Source organism: Psittacula echo (genome assembly GCF_963264785.1).
Source record: "Psittacula echo genome assembly, contig: SCAFFOLD_177, whole genome shotgun sequence".
Lineage (NCBI taxonomy): Eukaryota > Metazoa > Chordata > Aves > Psittaciformes > Psittacidae > Psittacula > Psittacula echo.
Genome location: NW_027664173.1, coordinates 514 through 23,993, shown reverse-complemented (window position 1 = coordinate 23,993; position 23,480 = coordinate 514). Strand labels below are relative to the sequence as shown.

Here is a 23,480-nt window from a genome sequence, read left to right as displayed (position 1 = left end):
CTTTGGGTGCCATAGGGATGCCACAGGGTCCCTTTGGGTGCCATAGGGATGCCGTAGGGTCCCTTTGGGTGCCATAGGGATGCCATAGGGAGCCGTGGCTACTCGCAGCAGGCGATGGCCACCATCATGGAGACGCCGGCGAGCAGGGCCAGGAGCTGGAGCAGGGCCTGGCGCGGGGCCGGGTCCCGCAGCAGCTCGGGCAGGATGCTCACCGTGCCCAGGTAGATGAAGCCGCCGGCGGTGAAGGGCAGGACCCCGGGCGCGGGGCCCGGGGCTGAGCCCGCCGCGGAGCCCCCCTCAGGCAGCAGAGCGCAGGCGGCGCCGGCCACGGCGCCCAGGGCGGTCAGGAGCTGGAGGCGGAGAGCCTGGGGAGAGCAGGGAGGGAGCGAGGGAGGGCGGAGACGGGGGAACCATGGGGGAACCCCATACCCCATACCCCATACCCCATATCCCATACCCCATACCCCATACCCCATATCCCATACCCCATATCCCATATCCTATATCCCATATCCCATATCCCATACCCCATATCCCATACCCCATATCCCATACCCCATATCCCATACCCCATATCCCATATCCCATATCCCATACCCCATATCCCATATCCCATATCCCATATCCCATACCCCATATCCCATACCCCATATCCCATACCCCATATCCCATACCCCATATCCCATACCCCATATCCCATATCCCATATCCCATATCCCATATCCCATATCCCATACCCCATATCCCATACCCCATATCCCATACCCCATATCCCATACCCCATATCCCATACCCCATATCCCATACCCCATATCCCATATCCCATACCCCATATCCCATATCCCATACCCCATATCCCATATCCCATACCCCATATCCCATACCCCATACCCCATACCCCATATCCCATATCCCATACCCCATACCCCATACCCCATATCCCATATCCCATACCCCATATCCCATATCCCATACCCCATATCCCATACCCCATACCCCATACCCCATACCCCATACCCCATATCCCATATCCCATACCCCATATCCCATACCCCATACCCCATATCCCATATCCCATACCCCATATCCCATACCCCATACCCCATACCCCATATCCCATATCCCATACCCCATATCCCATACCCCATATCCCATACCCCATACCCCATACCCCATATCCCATATCCCATATCCCATATCCCATACCCCATATCCCATATCCCATATCCCATACCCCATACCCCATATCCCATATCCCATACCCCATATCCCATACCCCATATCCCATACCCCATACCCCATATCCCATACCCCATACCCCATACCCCATATCCCATATCCCATACCCCATATCCCATACCCCATATCCCATACCCCATACCCCATATCCCATACCCCATATCCCATATCCCATACCCCATATCCCATACCCCATATCCCATATCCATACCCCATATCCCATACCCCATACCCCATATCCCATATCCCATATCCCATACCCCATATCCCATACCCCATACCCCATACCCCATATCCCATACCCCATATCCCATACCCCATACCCCATATCCCATATCCCATACCCCATATCCCATATCCCATACCCCATACCCCATATCCCATATCCCATATCCCATACCCCATACCCCATATCCCATACCCCATATCCCATACCCCATACCCCATATCCCATACCCCATATCCCATATCCCATACCCCATATCCCATATCCCATACCCCATATCCCATATCCCATACCCCATACCCCATATCCCATACCCCATACCCCATATCCCATACCCCATATCCCATATCCCATACCCCATATCCCATATCCCATACCCCATATCCCATATCCCATACCCCATACCCCATATCCCATATCCCATATCCCATACCCCATACCCCATATCCCATACCCCATATCCCATACCCCATACCCCATATCCCATACCCCATATCCCATACCCCATACCCCATATCCCATATCCCATACCCCATATCCCATATCCCATACCCCATACCCCATATCCCATATCCCATATCCCATACCCCATACCCCATATCCCATACCCCATATCCCATACCCCATACCCCATATCCCATACCCCATACCCCATATCCCATACCCCATATCCCATACCCCATACCCCATACCCCATATCCCATACCCCATATCCCATACCCCATACCCCATACCCCATACCCCATATCCCATATCCCATATCCCATACCCCATATCCCATACCCCATATCCCATATCCCATACCCCATACCCCATACCCCACACCCCATACCCCACACCCCATATCCCATACCCCATACCCCACACCCCATATCCCATATCCCATACCCCATACCCCATACCCCGTATCCCATACCCCATATCCCATATCCCATATCCCATATCCCATACCCCATATCCCATACCCCATATCCCATACCCCATACCCCATACCCCATATCCCATACCCCATATCCCATACCCCATATCCCATACCCCATACCCCATATCCCATACCCCATACCCCATATCCCATACGCCATATCCCATATCCCATATCCCATACCCCATATCCCATACCCCATATCCCATACCCCATACCCCATATCCCATATCCCATACCCCATACCCCATACCCCATATCCCATACCCCATACCCCATACCCCATATCCCATACCCCATACCCCATATCCCATACCCCATACCCCATATCCCATACCCCATACCCCATATCCCATACCCCATATCCCATACCCCATACCCCATACCCCATACCCCATATCCCATACCCCATACCCCATATCCCATATCCCATACCCCATACCCCATACCCCATACCCCATATCCCATACCCCATACCCCATACCCCATACCCCATACCCCATATCCCATACCCCATACCCCATACCCCATATCCCATATCCCATACCCCATACCCCATACCCCATATCCCATACCCCATACCCCATATCCCATACCCCATATCCCATATCCCATATCCCATATCCCATACCCCATATCCCATATCCCATACCCCATATCCCATATCCCATACCCCATACCCCATATCCCATATCCCATATCCCATACCCCATACCCCATATCCCATATCCCATACCCCATATCCCATATCCCATACCCCATATCCCATACCCCATATCCCATATCCCATACCCCATACCCCATATCCCATACCCCATATCCCATATCCCATACCCCATACCCCATATCCCATATCCCATACCCCATACCCCATATCCCATATCCCATACCCCATACCCCATACCCCATATCCCATACCCCATATCCCATACCCCATATCCCATATCCCATATCCCATATCCCATACCCCATATCCCATATCCCATACCCCATACCCCATATCCCATACCCCATACCCCATATCCCATATCCCATATCCCATACCCCATACCCCATATCCCATATCCCATACCCCATATCCCATATCCCATACCCCATATCCCATACCCCATATCCCATATCCCATACCCCATACCCCATATCCCATACCCCATATCCCATATCCCATACCCCATACCCCATACCCCATATCCCATATCCCGTACCCCATTCCCCGTGTCCGTACCTGCCCTCGGGAGCACCCAGCCCGCAGCAGCATCACCACGTCCCCCAGCTCATGGGGCAGCTCGTGCAGCAGCACCGTCAGCGCCGTCACCGGGCCCAGCCCCGGCCCCGCCACAAAGGAGGCGCCGATGGCCAGGCCGTCCGTGAAGTTGTGGGTCACATCCGCCACCAGGTTCAGGTACCCCGACACCGCCAGGCCTGGGCACAGAGGGGCACCACGGGCGTCACTGGGGCACCAAGGGGTTGCTATGGGCACCAAGGGGTTGCTATGGGCATCCATGGGTTGCTATGGGCATCCATGGGTTGCTATGGGCATTCATGGGTTGCTATGGGTATCAATGGGTTGCTATGGGTATCAATGGGTTGCTATGGGTATCAATGGGTTGCTATGGGCATCCATGGGTTGCTATGGGCATCCATGGGTTGCTATGGGCATTCATGGGTTGCTATGGGCATCAATGGGTTGCTATGGGTATCAATGGGTTGCTATGGGCATCCATGGGTTGCTATGGGCATCAATGGGTTGCTATGGGCATCCATGGGTTGCTATGGGCATCAATGGGTTGCTATGGGCATCCATGGGTTCCTATGGGCATCCACGGGTTGCTATGGGCATCAATGGGTTGCTATGGGCATCCATGGGTTGCTATGGGCATCAATGGGTTGCTATGGGTATCAATGGGTTGCTATGGGTATCAATGGGTTGCTATGGGCATCCATGGGTTGCTATGGGCATCAATGGGTTGCTATGGACATCCATGGGTTGCTATGGGCATCCATGGGTTGCTATGGGCATCAATGGGTTGCTATGGGCATCCATGGGTTGCTATGGGCATCAATGGGTTGCTATGGGTATCAATGGGTTGCTATGGGCACCAAGGGTTGCTATGGGCATCCATGGGTTGCTATGGGCACCAAGGGTTGCTATGGGCATCCATGGGTTGCTATGGGCACCAAGGGTTGCTATGGGTACCAAGGGTTGCTATGGGCATCCATGGGTTGCTATGGGCATCCATGGGTTGCTATGGGCACCAAGGGTTGCTATGGGCACCAAGGGTTGCTATGGGTATCCATGGGTTGCTATGGGCACCAAGGGTTGCTATGGGCATCAATGGGTTGCTATGGGCACCCATGGGTTGCTATGGGCATCCATGGGTTGCTATGGGCACCAAGGGTTGCTATGGGCATCCATGGGTTGCTATGGGCACCAAAGGTTGCTACGGGTATCCATGGGTTGCTATGGGCACCAAGGGGTTGCTATGGGCATCCATGGGTTGCTATGGGCACCAAGGTTTGCTATGGGCACCAAGGGTTGCTATGGGTATCAGTGGGTTGCTATGGGCACCAAGGGTTGCTATGGGCATCAATGGGTTGCTATGGGCACCAAGGGTTGCTATGGGCATCAATGGGTTGCTACGGGCACCAAGGGTTGCTATGGGCATCAATGGGTTGCTATGGGCACCAAGGGTTGCTATGGGCACCAAGGGTTGCTATGGGCATCAATGGGTTGCTATGGGCATCCATGGGTTGCTATGGGCATCAATGGGTTGCTATGGGCATCCATGGGTTGCTATGGGTATCAGTGGGTTGCTATGGGCACCAAGGGTTGCTATGGGCATCAATGGGTTGCTATGGGCACCAAGGGTTGCTATGGGCATCAATGGGTTGCTATGGGCACCAAGGGTTGCTATGGGCACCAAGGGTTGCTATGGGCATCAATGGGTTGCTATGGGTATCAATGGGTTGCTATGGGCACCAAGGGTTGCTATGGGCATCCATGGGTTGCTATGGGCATCCATGGGTTGCTATGGGCATCCATGGGTTGCTATGGGCACCAAGGGTTGCTATGGGTACCAAGGGTTGCTATGGGCATCCATGGGTTGCTATGGGCATCCATGGGTTGCTATGGGCACCAAGGGTTGCTATGGGCACCAAGGGTTGCTATGGGTATCCATGGGTTGCTATGGGCACCAAGGGTTGCTATGGGCATCAATGGGTTGCTATGGGCACCCATGGGTTGCTATGGGCATCCATGGGTTGCTATGGGCACCAAGGGTTGCTATGGGCATCCATGGGTTGCTATGGGCACCAAAGGTTGCTACGGGTATCCATGGGTTGCTATGGGCACCAAGGGGTTGCTATGGGCATCCATGGGTTGCTACGGGCACCAAGGTTTGCTATGGGCACCAAGGGTTGCTATGGGTATCAGTGGGTTGCTATGGGCACCAAGGGTTGCTATGGGCATCAATGGGTTGCTATGGGCACCAAGGGTTGCTATGGGCATCAATGGGTTGCTACGGGCACCAAGGGTTGCTATGGGCATCAATGGGTTGCTATGGGCACCAAGGGTTGCTATGGGCACCAAGGGTTGCTATAGGCATCAATGGGTTGCTATGGGCATCCATGGGTTGCTATGGGCATCAATGGGTTGCTATGGGCATCCATGGGTTGCTATGGGTATCAGTGGGTTGCTATGGGCACCAAGGGTTGCTATGGGCATCAATGGGTTGCTATGGGCACCAAGGGTTGCTATGGGCATCAATGGGTTGCTATGGGCACCAAGGGTTGCTATGGGCACCAAGGGTTGCTATGGGCACCAAGGGTTGCTATGGGCATCAATGGGTTGCTATGGGCACCAAGGGTTGCTATGGGTACCAAGGTTTGCTATGGGCATCAATGGGTTGCTATGGGTATCAATGGGTTGCTATGGGAACCAAGGGGTTGCTATGGGAACCAAGGGGTTGCTATGGGAATCAATGGGTTGCTATGGGAACCAAGGGGTTGCTATGGGCACCAGCAGTGTCCTCACTCCATCACTTGGGTCCCCACGTCCACCCCTCCTGTGTCCTCCAGGCCTTGTCCATTGGGTTCATCCCCACCGTGTCCCCCATCCCCATTGGTCCCCCCCATCCCCATTGATCCCCATTGGTGTCCCCCCCCCATCCCCATTGGTCCCCATTGGTGTCCCCATGCTCCCGGTACCAGTGCTCTCCCTGCGCCTTTTCCCTCGGTGGCCGCTGGGGGCCGCTGTGGCGCTGTTGTCACCCCCCTCGTCCTCACTGGAGCTGCTCTTGGCCTTGGCCCCTGTGACAGTGACCCCATTGGGGTCATTGTGTCCCCAACCCCCCCCGTGACCCCATTGGGGTCATTGTGTCCCCAACCCCCCCCGTGACCCCAATGGGGTCATTGTGTCCCCAACCCCCCCCGTGACCCCATTGGGGTCATTGTGTCCCCAACCCCCCCCGTGACCCCATTGGGGTCATTGTGTCCCCACCCCCCCCGTGACCCCATTGGGGTCATTGTGTCCCCAACCCCCCCCGTGACCCCATTGGGGTCATTGTGTCCCCAACCCCCCCCGTGACCCCATTGGGGTCATTGTGTCCCCAACCCCCCCCGTGACCCCATTGGGGTCATTGTGTCCCCAACCCCCCCCGTGACCCCATTGGGGTCATTGTGTCCCCACCCCCCCCGTGACCCCATTGGGGTCATTGTGTCCCCAACCCCCCCCGTGACCCCATTGGGGTCATTGTGTCCCCAACCCCCCCCGTGACCCCATTGGGGTCATTGTGTCCCCAACCCCCCCCGTGACCCCAATGGGGTCATTGTGTCCCCAACCCCCCCATGTCCTACCATGACCCTGACCATGACCATGACCATGATCTACCATGTCCATACCCACCCCTAGGACTCCCTAGAACCATGCCCATGCCCATTGCCATGCCCATATCTGTGACCTCCCATCACCACCACCATGCCTATGACCATCCCTATGACCTACCATGGTCACAACCGTCTCCATGCCCATCTCCATGGCCATGCCCATCCCCATGACCTACCCTGCCCATGCCCATCTCCATGCCCATCTCCATGCCCCCCATGCCTGTGCCCACCCCCATGCCCATCACTCACCGTGCCCATGCCCGTGCCCGTGCCCGTGCCCCCCCTTGAGGTGCCTCACGCAGGTCTCCACCACCAGGAAGGCCACGATCCCGGCCAGGACCCACATCCCCACCGCCAGCATCTGCCCGTGCTCGTGGCCTGGGTGACAAGGACACGGAGCCCGCGCGGTGCCACCCGCCCCGGGGGCCCCCGGCACCACCCCAAGCCCCCCCTCCTACCGTGGTGCGCGTGGCCGCGGGCGCCGGGCGCGTGCGGAGCTGGGGGGACACAAGCGAGGGGCAGGTGGAGCCGGTGCCACCGCGCTGCCCCCGGGCCCGGCCCCGCGGCGTCCCCGGCACTCACCCAGGGCGTGAGGGATGAGGTGCAGGAAGGCGTCTCCCAGCAGCCCCCCCGCGGCGAAGCTGAGGAGCAGCTTGAGGAGGCCCTGGTGCTCCGGGGAGGCCGAATCCAATGGGACGAGGAGGAGGAGGAGGTAGGGAGCGAGGCTGATCACGGCCACGGCCGCCATGGTCTGCGGGGTGGGGAGGGGGTCAGCTCCAGCCATCATCCACCAACCATCATCCGCCAACCATCATCCACCAACCATCATCCGCCAACCATCATCCGCCAACCATCATCCGCCAACCATCATCCAGCAACCATCATCCGCCAACCATCATCCGCCAACCATCATCCACCAACCATCATCATCCGCCAACCATCATCCACCAACCATCATCATCCGCCAACCATCATCCGCCAACCATCATCCGCCAACCATCATCCGCCAACCATCATCATCATCATCCATCATCATCCATCATCATCATCCGTCACCCATTAACCACCTGCCATCCATCATCATCCATCCCCCATCAGCACCATGGAGAGGGGACGGGGACACTCACATGGAGCCACAGCGTCACCGTGTCCCGCTTGTGGGGCAGCTCCTCATGGTGGGGGTCCTTGGACGAGTGCCCATGGCCATGGTGGGGGTCTCCATGGGGGTGCCCATGGCCATGGTGGGGGTCTCCATGGGGGTGCCCATGGCCATGGTGGGGGTCTCCATGGAGGTGCCCATGGCCATGGTGGGGGTCTCCATGGGGGTGCCCATGGCCATGGTGGGGGTCTCCATGGGGGTGCCCATGGCCATGGTGGGGGTCTCCATGGGGGTGCCCATGGCCATGGTGGGGGTCTCCATGGAGGTGCCCATGGCCATGGTACAAGCTCTCATGAGAGTGACCATGGCCATGGCCATGGTGTGGATCCTTGTAGGAATGGCCATGGAGCAGGTCTTCATGGGAATGGCCATGGCCATGGTGGAGGTCTCCATGGTGGAGGTCTCCATGGTGGAGGTCTCCATGGTGGTGCCCATGGCCATGGTGGAGGTCTCCATGGTGGAGGTCTCCATGGAGGTGCCCATGGCCATGGAGCAGATCCTGGTCCAAGTGCGGCTCCGTGTCCCGGTGGGGGTCTCCATGGGGGTCTCCATGGGGGTCCCCTCGCCCCATCCCCGCCAGCACCAGCAGCACCGCAATGGCCACCGCGGCCGCCATCGCCCGGTGGGGTCCTCCTACCATAGAGACCGGCACCATGAGGGTCCAGAGCGGCTCCTAATGGGAGCTGGGGGGGGGGGGGAGTTACCATAGAGAGGGGGACAGAGGGGCAGTCCCATAGGGATTAATGGGAGGGGGTGTTACCATAGAGAGGGGGACAGAGCGGCGGCCTCCATAGAGATAAACGGGAGGGGGTGTTACCATAGAGAGGGGGACAGAGGGGCAGTCCCATAGGGATTAATGGGAGGGGGTGTTACCATAGAGAGGCGGGCAGAGCGGCGGCCCCCATAGGGAGTAATGGGGGGGCTAGGCGGGTGTTACCATAGAGAGGCAGGCACGGAGGCAACCCCCATAGAGATTAACGGGGGCTAAGGGGGTGTTACCACAGAGAGGCGGGCAGAGCGGCGGCCTCCATAGGGTTTAACGGGGGGGAGGCTCAGCCTAGAGAGGCCGCGCCGGGGGGGCCGCGCTACCCCCGTCTCTATGGCCCCGGGGGGGTCTCACCGTCGGCGCGCTCCGGTCGCTCCCAGCCGGCGGCGACGTGGCGCGGAGGCTCCGCCCCCGGAGCGAGATCTCGCGAGATCTCCGGCGGGAGGCGGGGGAGGGAAGGGCGGAAGTGCCCGCTTCCAAGATGGCGGCGGCGGCGGCTTCGGGCGCTGTTGCGCGCTTGCGCGGGAGGGGGGGGGGGCGGCCTGGAGGGGGCAGCGGGGCATTGTGGGATCGTGACGGACCCAGCGGCGGCGGCCGGAGCCCGGCCCCGGGCACCGGGAACCGGAACCGGGCCCCGGAACCGGAACCGGGCCCCGGCGGCGGGAACCGGCCCCGGCCCCGGGCATGGGCGACAGCGACCGCGGTCAGTGCGGGGGGGGGCCGGGCGCGGCCATGGGGACAAAGGGGGGGGCCTGAGGTGCTATTGGGGTCCTATGGATGCTACCGGGCTCCTTTGGGTGCTAACGGGGTCCTGTGGGTGCTACCGGGGTCCTTTGGGTGCTAACGGGGGTCATTGGGTGCTAACGGGGTCCTGTGAGTGCTAACGGGGTTCTGTGGGTGCTAACGGGGTCCTTTGGGTGCTAACGGGGTTCTGTGGGTGCTAGCGGGGTCCTGTGGGTGCTAACGGGGTTCTGTGGGTGCTAACGGGGGTCATTGGGTGCTAACGGGGTCCTGTGGGTGCTAACGGGGTTCTGTGGGTGCTAACGGGGGTCATTGGGTGCTAACGGGGTCCTGTGGGTGCTAACGGGGTCCTGTGGGTGCTAACGGGGTCCTTTGGGTGCTAACGGGGTTCTGTGGGTGCTACTGGGGTCCTGTGGGTGCTACCGGGGTCCTTTGGGTGCTACCGGGGTCCTGTGGGTGCTACCGGGGTCCTGTGGGTGCTACCGGGGTCCTTTGGGTGCTAACGGGGTCCTGTGGGTGCTAACGGGGTTCTGTGGGTGCTACCGGGGTCCTTTGGGTGCTAACGGGGTCCTGTGGGTGCTAACGGGGTCCTTTGGGTGCTAACGGGGTCCTATGGGTGCTAACGGGGTTCTGTGGGTGCTAACGGGGTTCTGTGGGTGCTAACGGGGTCCTATGGATGCTACCGGGGTCCTTTGGGTGCTACCGGGGTCCTTTGGGTGCTACCGGGGTCCTTTGGGTGCTAACGGGCTCCTGTGGGTGCTACCGGGCTCCTTTGGGTGCTAACGGGGGTCATTGGGTGCTAACGGGGTCCTGTGGGTGCTAACGGGGGTCATTGGGTGCTAACGGGGTCCTGTGGGTGCTAACGGGGTTCTGTGGGTGCTAACGGGGTTCTGTGGGTGCTAACGGGGTGCTGATGGGGTTGTAGGGATACTATCAGGGTCCTATGGGTGCTATTGGGGTCCTGTGGGTTTCTATGGTTCTTATGGGGTGCTGTGAGTTGTTATGGGTTCCTATGGGGTTCTATGGAGTGCTATGGGTTCTGTGGGTCCCTATGGGCTCTATGGGTTCTGTGGGTCCCTATGGGCTCTATGGGTTCTGTGGGTCCTTATGGGCTCTATGGGTTCTGTGGGTCCCTATGGGCTCTATGGGTTCTGTGGGTCCCTATGGGCTCTATGGGTTCTGTGAGTCCTTATGGGCTCTATGGGTCCCTAAGTGCTGTATTGGCTCTATGGGTCCCTAAGGGCTCTATGGGTTCTGTGGGTCCCTATGGGCTCTATGGGTTCTGTGGGTCCCTATGGGCTCTATGGGTCCCTATGGGCTCTATGGGTTCTGTGGGTCCCTATGGGCTCTATGGGTCCCTAAGGGCTCTACGGGTTCTGTGGGTCCCTATGGGCTCTATGGGTCCCTAAGGGCTCTATGGGTTCTGTGGGTCCCTATGGGCTCTATGGGTCCCTAAGGGCTCTATGGGTTCTGTGGGTCCCTATGAGTGCTACAGTTCTCTGTGAGCTCTGTAAGTCCCTATGGGCTGTATAGGTTCCTATGGGGTGTATGGTTGTCCAGGAGCTCTGTAGCTTCCTATGAGCTCTATAGGTCCATATTGGCTGTATAGGTCCTTATGGGGTTTATCGGTGCCTATGGGGTCTATAGGCTCCTATGCGGTGTAGAGGTCGCTATGGGCTCTATAGGTCTTTATAGGGCTCTATAGATTGCTATGGGATGTATAGGTTGCTACGGGGCTCTATAGGTTCCTATGGGGTGTACAGGTCCCTATGGGCTCTATAGATCGCTATGGAGCTCTATAGGTCCCTTTGGGCTCTATGGGTCGCTATGGGGCTCTATAGGTCCCTATGGGCTCTATGGGTCGCTATGGGGCTCTATAGGTCCCTATGGGGCTCTATAGGTCGCTATGAGGCCGTATAGGTCTCTATGAGGCTCTATAAGTCCCTATGGGCTCTATAGGTCCCTATGGGCTCTATGGGTTGCTATGGGCTTTATAGGTCCCTATGGGGCTCTATAGGTCGCTATGGGCTCTATAGGTCTCTATGGGCTCTATAGGTCTCTATGGGGCTCTATAGGTCTCTATGGGGCTCTATAGGTCTCTATGGGCTCTATAGGTCTCTATGGGTTCTATAGGTCTCTATGGGCTCTATAGGTCTCTATGGGGCTCTATAGGTCCTTATGGGCTCTATAAGTCTCTATGGGGCTCTATAGGTCTCTATGGGGTTCTATAGGTCCCTAGGGGCTCTATAGGTCCCTATGGGCTCTATAGGTCTCTATGGGGCTCTATAGGTCCCTATGGGCTCTATAGGTCCCTATGGGCTCTATGGGTCGCTATGGGGCTCTATAGGTCCCTATGGGCTCTATAGGTCTCTATGGGGTTCTATAGGTCCCTATGGGCTCTATAGGTCCCTATGGGCTCTATGGGTCGCTATGGGGCTCTATAGGTCCCTATGGGCTCTATAGGTCCCTCACCCCCTTCCCCCCCCCCAGACTCCCGGAGCCCCGACAGCTCCTCCCTGAGCGCCTCCCCCCCCCCCCCCGGAGCCTTTGGCCTCCCGGCCTCCTCCTCCTCCCCCCCCCCCCGCCATGGGCCCCTCCTCCATGGGCTCCCCCTTCCCGGGCAGCTCCGTGGGATCGCCTGGAATTCCCTTCGGCTCCATCAGCGGCCCCCAGGTGAGTGCGGCCCTGCCGTGGGCATGGATCCTATGGGGTTCCATAGGGGATGGATCCTAGGGGGTTCAATAGGGGATGGATCCTAGGGGGTTCAATAGGGGATGGATCCTAGGGGGTTCAATAGGGGATGGATCCTAGGGGGTTCAATAGGGGATGGATCCTAGGGGGTTCAATAGGGGATGGATCCTAGGGGGTTCAATAGGGGATGGATCCTAGGGGGTTCAATAGGGGATGGATCCTAGGGGGTTCAATAGGGGATGGATCCTAGGGGGTTCAATAGGGGATGGATTCTAGGGGCTTCAATAGGGGATGGATCCTAGGGGGTTCAATAGGGGATGGATCCTAGGGGGTTCCATAGGGGATGGATCCTAGGGAGTTCAATAGGGGATGGATCCTAGGGGGTTCAATAGGGGATGGATCCTGGGGGGTTCAATAGGGGATGGATCCTAGGGGGTTCAATAGGGGATGGATCCTAGGGGGTTCCATAGGGGATGGATCCTAGGGGGTTCCATAGGGGATGGATCCTAGGGGGTTCCATAGGGGATGGATCCTAGGGGGTTCAATAGGGGATGGATCCTAGGGGGTTCAATAGGGGATGGATCCTAGGGGGTTCCCTAGGGGATGGATCCTAGGGGGTTCCCTAGGGGATGGATCCTAGGGGCTTCAATAGGGGATGGATCCTAGGGGGTTCAATAGGGGATGGATCCTAGGGGGTTCCATAGGGGATGGATCCTAGGGAGTTCAATAGGGGATGGATCCTAGGGGGTTCAATAGGGGATGGATCCTAGGGGGTTCCCTAGGGGATGGGTCCTACGGGGTTCAATAGGGGATGGATCCTGGGGGGTTCAATAGGGGATGGATCCTAGGGGGTTCAATAGGGGATGGATCCTAGGGGGTTCAATAGGGGATGGATCCTGGGGGGTTCCATAGGGGATGGATCCTGGGGGGTTCAATAGGGGATGGATCCTAGGGGGTTCAATAGGGGATGGATCCTAGGGGGTTCAATAGGGGATGGATCCTGTGGGGTTCAATAGGGGATGGATCCTGGGGGGTTCAATAGGGGATGGATCCTAGGGGGTTCAATAGGGGATGGATCCTAGGGGGTTCCATAGGGGATGGATCCTAGGGGGTTCAATAGGGGATGGATCCTAGGGGGTTCAATAGGGGATGGATCCTAGGGGGTTCCATAGGGGATGGATCCTAGGGGGTTCCATAGGGGATGGATCCTAGGGGGTTCCCTAGGGGATGGGTCCTAGGGGGTTCAATAGGGGATGGATCCTAGGGGGTTCAATAGGGGATGGATCCTAGGGGGTTCAATAGGGGATGGATCCTAGGGGGTTCAATAGGGGATGGATCCTAGGGGGTTCCATAGGGGATGGATCCTGGGGGGTTCCATAGGGGATGGATCCTGGGGGGTTCCATAGGGGATGGATCCTGGGGGGTTCAATAGGGGATGGATCCTAGGGGGTTCAATAGGGGATGGATCCTAGGGGGTTCAATAGGGGATGGATCCTGGGGGGTTCAATAGGGGATGGATCCTGGGGGGTTCAATAGGGGATGGATCCTAGGGGTTCAATAGGGGATGGATCCTGGGGGGTTCCCTAGGGGATGGATCCTAGGGGGTTCAATAGGGGATGGATCCTAGGGGGTTCCCTAGGGGATGGGTCCTAGGGGGTTCAATAGGGGATGGATCCTAGGGAGTTCCCTAGGGGATGGGTCCTAGGGGGTTCAATAGGGGATGGATCCTAGGGGGTTCAATAGGGGATGGATCCTAGGGGGTTCAATAGGGGATGGATCCTAGGGGGTTCAATAGGGGATGGATCCTGGGGGGTTCAATAGGGGATGGATCCTAGGGGGTTCAATAGGGGATGGATCCTGGGGGGTTCAATAGGGGATGGATCCTAGGGGGTTCAATAGGGGATGGATCCTAGGGGGTTCAATAGGGGATGGATCCTAGGGGGTTCAATAGGGGATGGATCCTAGGGGGTTCAATAGGGGATGGATCCTAGGGGGTTCAATAGGGGATGGATCCTAGGGGGTTCAATAGGGGATGGATCCTAGGGGGTTCAATAGGGGATGGATCCTAGGGGGTTCAATAGGGGATGGATCCTAGGGGATTCAATAGGGGATGGATCCTAGGGGGTTCAATAGGGGATGGATCCTAGGGGGTTCAATAGGGGATGGATCCTAGGGGGTTCAATAGGGGATGGATCCTAGGGGGTTCAATAGGGGATGGATCCTAGGGGGTTCAATAGGGGATGGATCCTAGGGGGTTCCCTAGGGGATGGATCCTAGGGGGTTCAATAGGGGATGGATCCTAGGGGGTTCAATAGGGGATGGATCCTAGGGGGTTCAATAGGGGATGGATCCTGGGGGGTTCAATAGGGGATGGATCCTGGGGGGTTCAATAGGGGATGGATCCTAGGGGGTTCAATAGGGGATGGATCCTAGGGGGTTCAATAGGGGATGGATCCTGGGGGGTTCAATAGGGGATGGATCCTAGGGGGTTCAATAGGGGATGGATCCTGGGGGGTTCAATAGGGGATGGATCCTAGGGGGTTCAATAGGGGATGGATCCTAGGGGGTTCAATAGGGGATGGATCCTAGGGGGTTCAATAGGGGATGGATCCTAGGGGGTTCAATAGGGGATGGATCCTAGGGGGTTCAATAGGGGATGGATCCTAGGGGGTTCAATAGGGGATGGATCCTAGGGGGTTCAATAGGGGATGGATCCTAGGGGGTTCAATAGGGGATGGATCCTAGGGGATTCAATAGGGGATGGATCCTAGGGGGTTCAATAGGGGATGGATCCTAGGGGGTTCAATAGGGGATGGATCCTAGGGGGTTCAATAGGGGATGGATCCTAGGGGGTTCAATAGGGGATGGATCCTAGGGGGTTCAATAGGGGATGGATCCTAGGGGGTTCCCTAGGGGATGGATCCTAGGGGGTTCAATAGGGGATGGATCCTAGGGGGTTCAATAGGGGATGGATCCTAGGGGGTTCAATAGGGGATGGATCCTGGGGGGTTCAATAGGGGATGGATCCTGGGGGGTTCAATAGGGGATGGATCCTAGGGGGTTCAATAGGGGATGGATCCTTGGGGGTTCAATAGGGGATGGATCCTAGGGGGTTCAATAGGGGATGGATCCTAGGGGGTTCAAAAGGGGATGGATCCTATGGGGTTCAATAGGGGATGGATCCTAGGGGGTTCCATAGGGGATGGATCCTAGGGGGTTCCATAGGGGATGGATCCTGGGGGTTCAATAGGGGATGGATCCTAGGGGGTTCAATAGGGGATGGATCCTAGGGGGTTCAATAGGGGATGGATCCTAGGGGGTTCAATAGGGGATGGATCCTAGGGGGTTCAATAGGGGATGGATCCTAGGGGGTTCAATAGGGGATGGATCCTAGGGGGTTCAATAGGGGATGGATCCTAGGGGCTTCAATAGGGGATGGATCCTAGGGGCTTCAATAGGGGATGGATCCTAGGGGGTTCCATAGGGGATGGATCCTAGGGGGTTCCATAGGGGATGGATCCTAGGGGGTTCCATAGGGGATGGATCCTAGGGGGTTCAATAGGGGATGGATCCTAGGGGGTTCAATAGGGGATGGATCCTAGGGGGTTTAATAGGGGATGGATCCTAGGGGGTTCAATAGGGGATGGATCCTAGGGGGTTCAATAGGGGATGGATCCTAGGGGGTTCAATAGGGGATGGATCCTAGGGGGTTCAATAGGGGATGGATCCTAGGGGGTTCAATAGGGGATGGATCCTAGGGGGTTCAATAGGGGATGGATCCTAGGGGGTTCCCTAGGGGATGGGTCCTAGGGGGTTCAATAGGGGATGGATCCTAGGGGGTTCCCTAGGGGATGGATCCTAGGGGGTTCCCTAGGGGATGGATCCTAGGGGGTTCAATAGGGGATGGATCCTAGGGGGTTCAATAGGGGATGGATCCTAGGGGGTTCCCTAGGGGATGGATCCTAGGGGGTTCAATAGGGGATGGATCCTGGGGGTTCCCTAGGGGATGGATCCTAGGGGTTTCAATAGGGGATGGATCCTGGGGGTTTCAATAGGGGATGGATCCTAGGGGGTTCAATAGGGGATGGATCCTAGGGGGTTCAATAGGGGATGGATCCTAGGGGGTTCAATAGGGGATGGATCCTGGGGGGTTCAATAGGGGATGGATCCTAGGGGGTTCAATAGGGGATGGATCCTAGGGGGTTCAATAGGGGATGGATCCTAGGGGGTTCAATAGGGGATGGATCCTAGGGGGTTCAATAGGGGATGGATCCTAGGGGGTTCAATAGGGGATGGATCCTAGGGGGTTCAATAGGGGATGGATCCTAGGGGGTTCAATAGGGGATGGATCCTAGGGGGTTCAATAGGGGATGGATCCTGGGGGGTTCAATAGGGGATGGATCCTAGGGGGTTCAATAGGGGATGGATCCTAGGGGGTTCAATAGGGGATGGATCCTAGGGGGTTCAATAGGGGATGGATCCTAGGGGGTTCAATAGGGGATGGATCCTAGGGGGTTCAATAGGGGATGGATCCTAGGGGCTTCAATAGGGGATGGATCCTAGGGGGTTCAATAGGGGATGGATCCTAGGGGCTTCAATAGGGGATGGATCCTAGGGGGTTCAATAGGGGATGGATCCTAGGGGGTTCCATAGGGGATGGATCCTAGGGAGTTCAATAGGGGATGGATCCTAGGGGTTTCAATAGGGGATGGATCCTAGGGGGTTCCCTAGGGGATGGGTCCTAGGGGGTTCAATAGGGGATGGATCCTAGGGAGTTCCCTAGGGGATGGGTCCTAGGGGGTTCAATAGGGGATGGATCCTAGGGGGTTCAATAGGGGATGGATCCTAGGGGGTTCAATAGGGGATGGATCCTGGGGGGTTCAATAGGGGATGGATCCTAGGGGGTTCAATAGGGGATGGATCCTAGGGGGTTCAATAGGGGATGGATCCTAGGGGGTTCCATAGGGGATGGATCCTAGGGGGTTCAATAGGGGATGGATCCTAGGGGGTTCCCTAGGGGATGGGTCCTAGGGGGTTCAATAGGGGATGGATCCTAGGGGATTCAATAGGGGATGGATCCTAGGGGGTTCAATAGGGGATGGATCCTGGGGGGTTCAATAGGGGATGGATCCTAGGGGGTTCCATAGGGGATGGATCCTAGGGGGTTCCATAGGGGATGGATCCTAGGGGGTTCAATAGGGGATGGATCCTAGGGGGTTCCCTAGGGGATGGGTCCTAGGGGGTTCAATAGGGGATGGATCCTAGGGGGTTCAATAGGGGATGGATCCTAGGGGGTTCAATAGGGGATGGATCCTGGGGGGTTCAATAGGGGATGGATCCTAGGGGGTTCCATAGGGGATGGATCCTAGGGGGTTCAATAGGGGATGGATCCTAGGGGGTTCAATAGGGGATGGATCCTAGGGGGTTCAATAGGGGATGGATCCTAGGGGGTTCAATAGGGGATGGATCCTAGGGGGTTCCATAGGGGATGGATCCTGGGGGGTTCAATAGGGGATGGATCCTAGGGGGTTCAATAGGGGATGGATCCTAGGGGGTTCAATAGGGGATGGATCCTAGGGGGTTCAATAGGGGATGGATCCTAGGGGGTTCAATAGGGGATGGATCCTAGGGGGTTCCCTAGGGGATGGATCCTGGGGGTTCAATAGGGGATGGATCCTAGGGGATTCAATAGGGGATGGATCCTGGGGGGTTCAATAGGGGATGGATCCTAGGGGGTTCAATAGGGGATGGATCCTAGGGGGTTCAATAGGGGATGGATCCTAGGGGGTTCAATAGGGGATGGATCCTAGGGGGTTCCATAGAGGATGGATCCTAGGGGGTTCAATAGGGGATGGATCCTAGGGGGTTCCCTAGGGGATGGATCCTGGGGGTTCCCTAGGGGATGGATCCTAGGGGATTCAATAGGGGATGGATCCTAGGGGGTTCAATAGGGGATGGATCCTAGGGGATTCAATAGAGGATGGATCCTAGGGGGTTCAATAGGGGATGGATCCTAGGGGGTTCAATAGGGGATGGATCCTAGGGGGTTCAATAGGGGATGGATCCTAGGGGGTTCAATAGGGGATGGATCCTAGGGGGTTCAATAGGGAATGGATCCTAGGGGGTTCCATAGGGGATTTATCCTAGGGGGTTCAATAGGGGATGGATCCTAGGGGGTTCAATAGGGGATGGATCCTAGGGGGTTCCATAGGGGATGGATCCTAGGGGGTTCAATAGGGGATGGATCCTAGGGGGTTCAATAGGGGATGGATCCTAGGGGGTTCCCTAGGGGATGGATCCTGGGGGTTCCCTAGGGGATGGATCCTAGGGGGTTCAATAGGGGATGGATCCTGGGGGTTTCAATAGGGGATGGATCCTAGGGGGTTCAATAGGGGATGGATCCTGGGGGGTTCAATAGGGGATGGATCCTAGGGGGTTCCCTAGGGGATGGGTCCTAGGGGGTTCAATAGGGGATGGATCCTAGGGAGTTCCCTAGGGGATGGGTCCTAGGGGGTTCAATAGGGGATGGATCCTAGGGGGTTCAATAGGGGATGGATCCTAGGGGGTTCAATAGGGGATGGATCCTAGGGGGTTCCATAGGGGATGGATCCTGGGGGGTTCAATAGGGGATGGATCCTAGGGGGTTCAATAGGGGATGGATCCTAGGGGGTTCAATAGGGGATGGATCCTAGGGGGTTCAATAGGGGATGGATCCTGGGGGGTTCAATAGGGGATGGATCCTAGGGGGTTCCATAGGGGATGGATCCTGGGGGGTTCAATAGGGGATGGATCCTAGGGGGTTCAATAGGGGATGGATCCTAGGGGGTTCAATAGGGGATGGATCCTAGGGGGTTCAATAGGGGATGGATCCTAGGGGGTTCAATAGGGGATGGATCCTAGGGGGTTCAATAGGGGATGGATCCTAGGGAGTTCAATAGGGGATGGATCCTGGGGGTTCAATAGGGGATGGATCCTAGGGGGTTCCCTAGGGGATGGATCCTAGGGGGTTCAATAGGGGATGGATCCTAGGGGGTTCCATAGGGGATGGATCCTGGGGGGTTCAATAGGGGATGGATCCTAGGGGGTTCCCTAGGGGATGGATCCTAGGGGGTTCAATAGGGGATGGATCCTAGGGGGTTCAATAGGGGATGGATCCTAGGGGGTTCAATAGGGAATGGATCCTAGGGGGTTCCATAGGGGATGGATCCTAGGGGGTTCAATAGGGGATGGATCCTAGGGGGTTCAATAGGGGATGGATCCTAGGGGGTTCCATAGGGGATGGATCCTAGGGGGTTCAATAGGGGATGGATCCTAGGGGGTTCCCTAGGGGATGGATCCTAGGGGGTTCCCTAGGGGATGGATCCTAGGGGGTTCAATAGGGGATGGATCCTAGGGGGTTCCATAGGGGATGGATCCTAGGGGGTTCAATAGGGGATGGATCCTAGGGGGTTCAATAGAGGATGGATCCTAGGGGGTTCAATAGGGGATGGATCCTAGGGGGTTCAATAGGGGATGGATCCTAGGGGGTTCCATAGGGGATGGATCCTAGGGGGTTCAATAGGGGATGGATCCTAGGGGGTTCAATAGGGGATGGATCCTAGGGGGTTCCCTAGGGGATGGATCCTAGGGGGTTCAATAGGGAATGGATCCTAGGGGGTTCAATAGGGGATGGATCCTGGGGGTTCAATAGGGGATGGATCCTATGGGGTTCAATAGGGGATGGATCCTAGGGGGTTCCCTAGGGGATGGATCCTAGGGGGTTCCCTAGGGGATGGATCCTAGGGGGTTCCATAGGGGATGGATCCTAGGGGGTTCCATAGGGGATGGATCCTAGGGGGTTCCCTAGGGGATGGATCCTAGGGGGTTCCCTAGGGGATGGATCCTAGGGGGTTCAATAGGGGATGGATCCTAGGGGGTTCAATAGGGGATGGATCCTAGGGGGTTCAATAGGGGATGGATCCTAGGGGGTTCCATAGGGGATGGATCCTAGGGGGTTCAATAGGGGATGGATCCTAGGGGGTTCCATAGGGGATGGATCCTAGGGGGTTCAATAGGGGATGGATCCTAGGGGGTTCCATAGGGGATGGATCCTAGGGGGTTCAATAGGGGATGGATCCTAGGGGGTTCCATAGGGGATGGATCCTAGGGGGTTCCCTAGGGGATGGATCCTGGGGGGTTCAATAGGGGATGGATCCTAGGGAGTTCCCTAGGGGATGGATCCTAGGGGGTTCAATAGGGGATGGATCCTAGGGGGTTCAATAGGGGATGGATCCTAGGGGGTTCAATAGGGGATGGATCCTAGGGGGTTCAATAGGGGATGGATCCTGGGGGGTTCAATAGGGGATGGATCCTGGGGGGTTCAATAGGGGATGGATCCTGGGGGGTTCAATAGGGGATGGATCCTGGGGGGTTCAATAGGGGATGGATCCTAGGGGGTTCAATAGGGGATGGATCCTGGGGGGTTCAATAGGGGATGGATCCTGGGGGGTTCAATAGGGGATGGATCCTGGGGGGTTCCCTAGGGGATGGGGGTGGATCCTGAGCCCCTCCCGGCCCCGGAGCAGATGAATCCCACCGGGACCGTGCCCCCCGCGGGCTCCGAGGATGTGAAACCTCCCTTGGGAATGCGGCCGCATCCGCCCGGAACCGCGGGCGCCGGGAAGCGCCTCTGCGCCATCTGCGGGGACCGCTCCTCAGGTACCGCCGCGGCCTCCGGGGCCCTGTGGGGCTCCGTGGGTCCCTATGGGGCTCTATGGGGTCCCTATGGGGCTCTATGGGGTCCTTATGGGGCTCTATGGGGTCCTTATGGGGCTCTATGGGGTCCCTATGGGGCTCGGTGGGGTCCTTATGGGGCTCGGTGGAGTCCCTATGGGGCTTGGTGGGGTCCCTATGGGGCTATGGGGCTCTATGGGGTCCTTATGGGGCTCTATGGGGTCTCTCTGGGGCTATGGGGTCACAGATGGAAGGATGGGGTCAAGTTATCCTGTATCCATGGTGGGACCCACGGATGCAGCCCCGTATCCATGGTGGGACCCACGGATGCAGCCCCGTATCCATGGTGGGACCCACGGATGCAGCCCCGTACCCATGGTGGGACCCACGGATGCAGCCCCGTATCCATGGTGGGACCCACGGATGCAGCCCCGTATCCATGGTGGGACCCACGGATGCAGCCCCGTATCCATGGTGGGACCCACGGATGCAGCCCCGTACCCATGGTGGGACCCACGGATGCAGCCCCGTACCCATGGTGGGACCCACGGATGGGCCGCCCTTGTTGCCCTAGGGAAGCATTATGGGGTGTACAGCTGCGAGGGCTGCAAGGGCTTCTTCAAGCGGACGATCCGGAAGGATCTGAGCTATTCCTGCCGGGATAACCGCGCCTGCGTGGTGGACAAGCGCCAGCGCAACCGCTGCCAGTTCTGCCGCTACCAGAAGTGCCTGGCAACCGGCATGAAGCGGGAGGGTGAGCGCTGGGAAGGCTGGGAATGGGGCTGGGAATGGGGCTGGGAGAGGGGGATCCAAGCGGGAGCTCAACTGGGAGAGGGGAACTCAACTGGGAGAGGGGAACTCAACTGGGAGAGGGGAACTCAACTGGGAGAGGGGAACTCAACTGGGAGAGGGGAACCCAACTGGGAGAGGGGAACCCAACTGGGAGAGGGGAACTCAACTGGGAGAGGGGAACTCAACTGGGAGAGGGGAACCCAACTGGGAGAGGGGAACCCAACTGGGAGAGGGGAACCCAACTGGGAGAGGGGAACTCAACTGGGAGAGGGGAACTCAACTGGGAGAGGGGAACTCAACTGGGAGAGGGGAACTCAACTGGGAGAGGGGAACTCAACTGGGAGAGGGGAACCCAACTGGGAGAGGGGAACTCAACTGGGAGAGGGGAACTCAACTGGGAGAGGGGAACCCAACTGGGAGAGGGGAACTCAACTGGGAACTCAACTGGGAGAGGGGAACTCAACTGGGAGAGGGGAACTCAACTGGGAGAGGGGAACTCAACTGGGAACTCACCTGGGAGAGGGGAACTCAACTGGGAGAGGGGAACTCAACTGGGAACTCAACTGGGAGAGGGGAACTCAACTGGGAGAGGGGAACTCAACTGGGAGAGGGGAACCCAACTGGGAGAGGGGAACTCAACTGGGAGAGGGGAACTCAACTGGGAGAGGGGAACCCAACTGGGAGAGGGGAACTCAACTGGGAACTCAACTGGGAGAGGGGAACTCAACTGGGAGAGGGGAACTCAACTGGGAGAGGGGAACTCAACTGGGAGAGGGGAACTCAACTGGGAGAGGGGAACTCAACTGGGAACTCACCTGGGAGAGGGGAACTCAACTGGGAGAGGGGAACTCAACTGGGAGAGGGGAACCCAACTGGGAACTCAACTGGGAGAGGGGAACCCAACTGGGAGAGGGGAACTCAACTGGGAGAGGGGAACCCAACTGGGAGAGGGGAACCCAACTGGGAGAGGGGAACCCAACTGAGAGAGGGGAACCCAACTGGGAGAGGGGAACTCAACTGGGAACTCAACTGGGAGAGGGGAACTCAACTGGGAGAGGGGAACTCACCTGGGAGAGGGGAACTCAACTGGGAACTCAACTGGGAGAGGGGAACCCAACTGGGAGAGGGGAACCCAACTGGGAGAGGGGAACCCAACTGGGAGAGGGGAACCCAACTGAGAGAGCGGAACCCAACTGGGAGAGGGGAACTCAACTGGGAACTCAACTGGGAGAGGGGAACTCACCTGGGAGAGGGGAACTCAACTGGGAACTCAACTGGGAGAGGGGAACCCAACTGGGAGAGGGGAACCCAACTGGGAGAGGGGAACCCAACTGGGAGAGGGGAACCG

The 23,480-nt window shown here is 57.7% G+C and overlaps 2 protein-coding genes across 2 annotated transcripts; one reads left to right on the top strand and one right to left on the bottom strand.

The window, feature by feature from the left end:
* Positions 1-86: 86 nt before the first annotated feature.
* Positions 87-9,560, bottom strand: LOC308232723 (zinc transporter SLC39A7-like). Its single transcript, XM_080639960.1, has 8 exons — positions 9,551-9,560; positions 8,399-9,113; positions 7,854-8,022; positions 7,730-7,768; positions 7,521-7,649; positions 6,594-6,695; positions 3,613-3,809; positions 87-365 (listed from the first exon to the last, which is right to left on the bottom strand). Exons 2-8 carry the CDS (start codon positions 9,083-9,085, stop codon positions 99-101), a joined length of 1,590 nt encoding a protein of 529 aa, XP_080496086.1. The 5' UTR covers positions 9,086-9,113; positions 9,551-9,560; the 3' UTR covers positions 87-98.
* On the top strand, positions 9,344-22,094 carry LOC308232722 (uncharacterized protein; the record flags this gene model as incomplete). Its single annotated transcript, XM_080639959.1, has 5 exons — positions 9,344-9,360; positions 9,435-9,899; positions 12,562-12,610; positions 21,193-21,325; positions 21,915-22,094. Coding segments are annotated over 5 exons (844 nt in total), but the record flags the coding sequence as incomplete, so codon positions are not given.
* Positions 22,095-23,480: the final 1,386 nt, after the last annotated feature.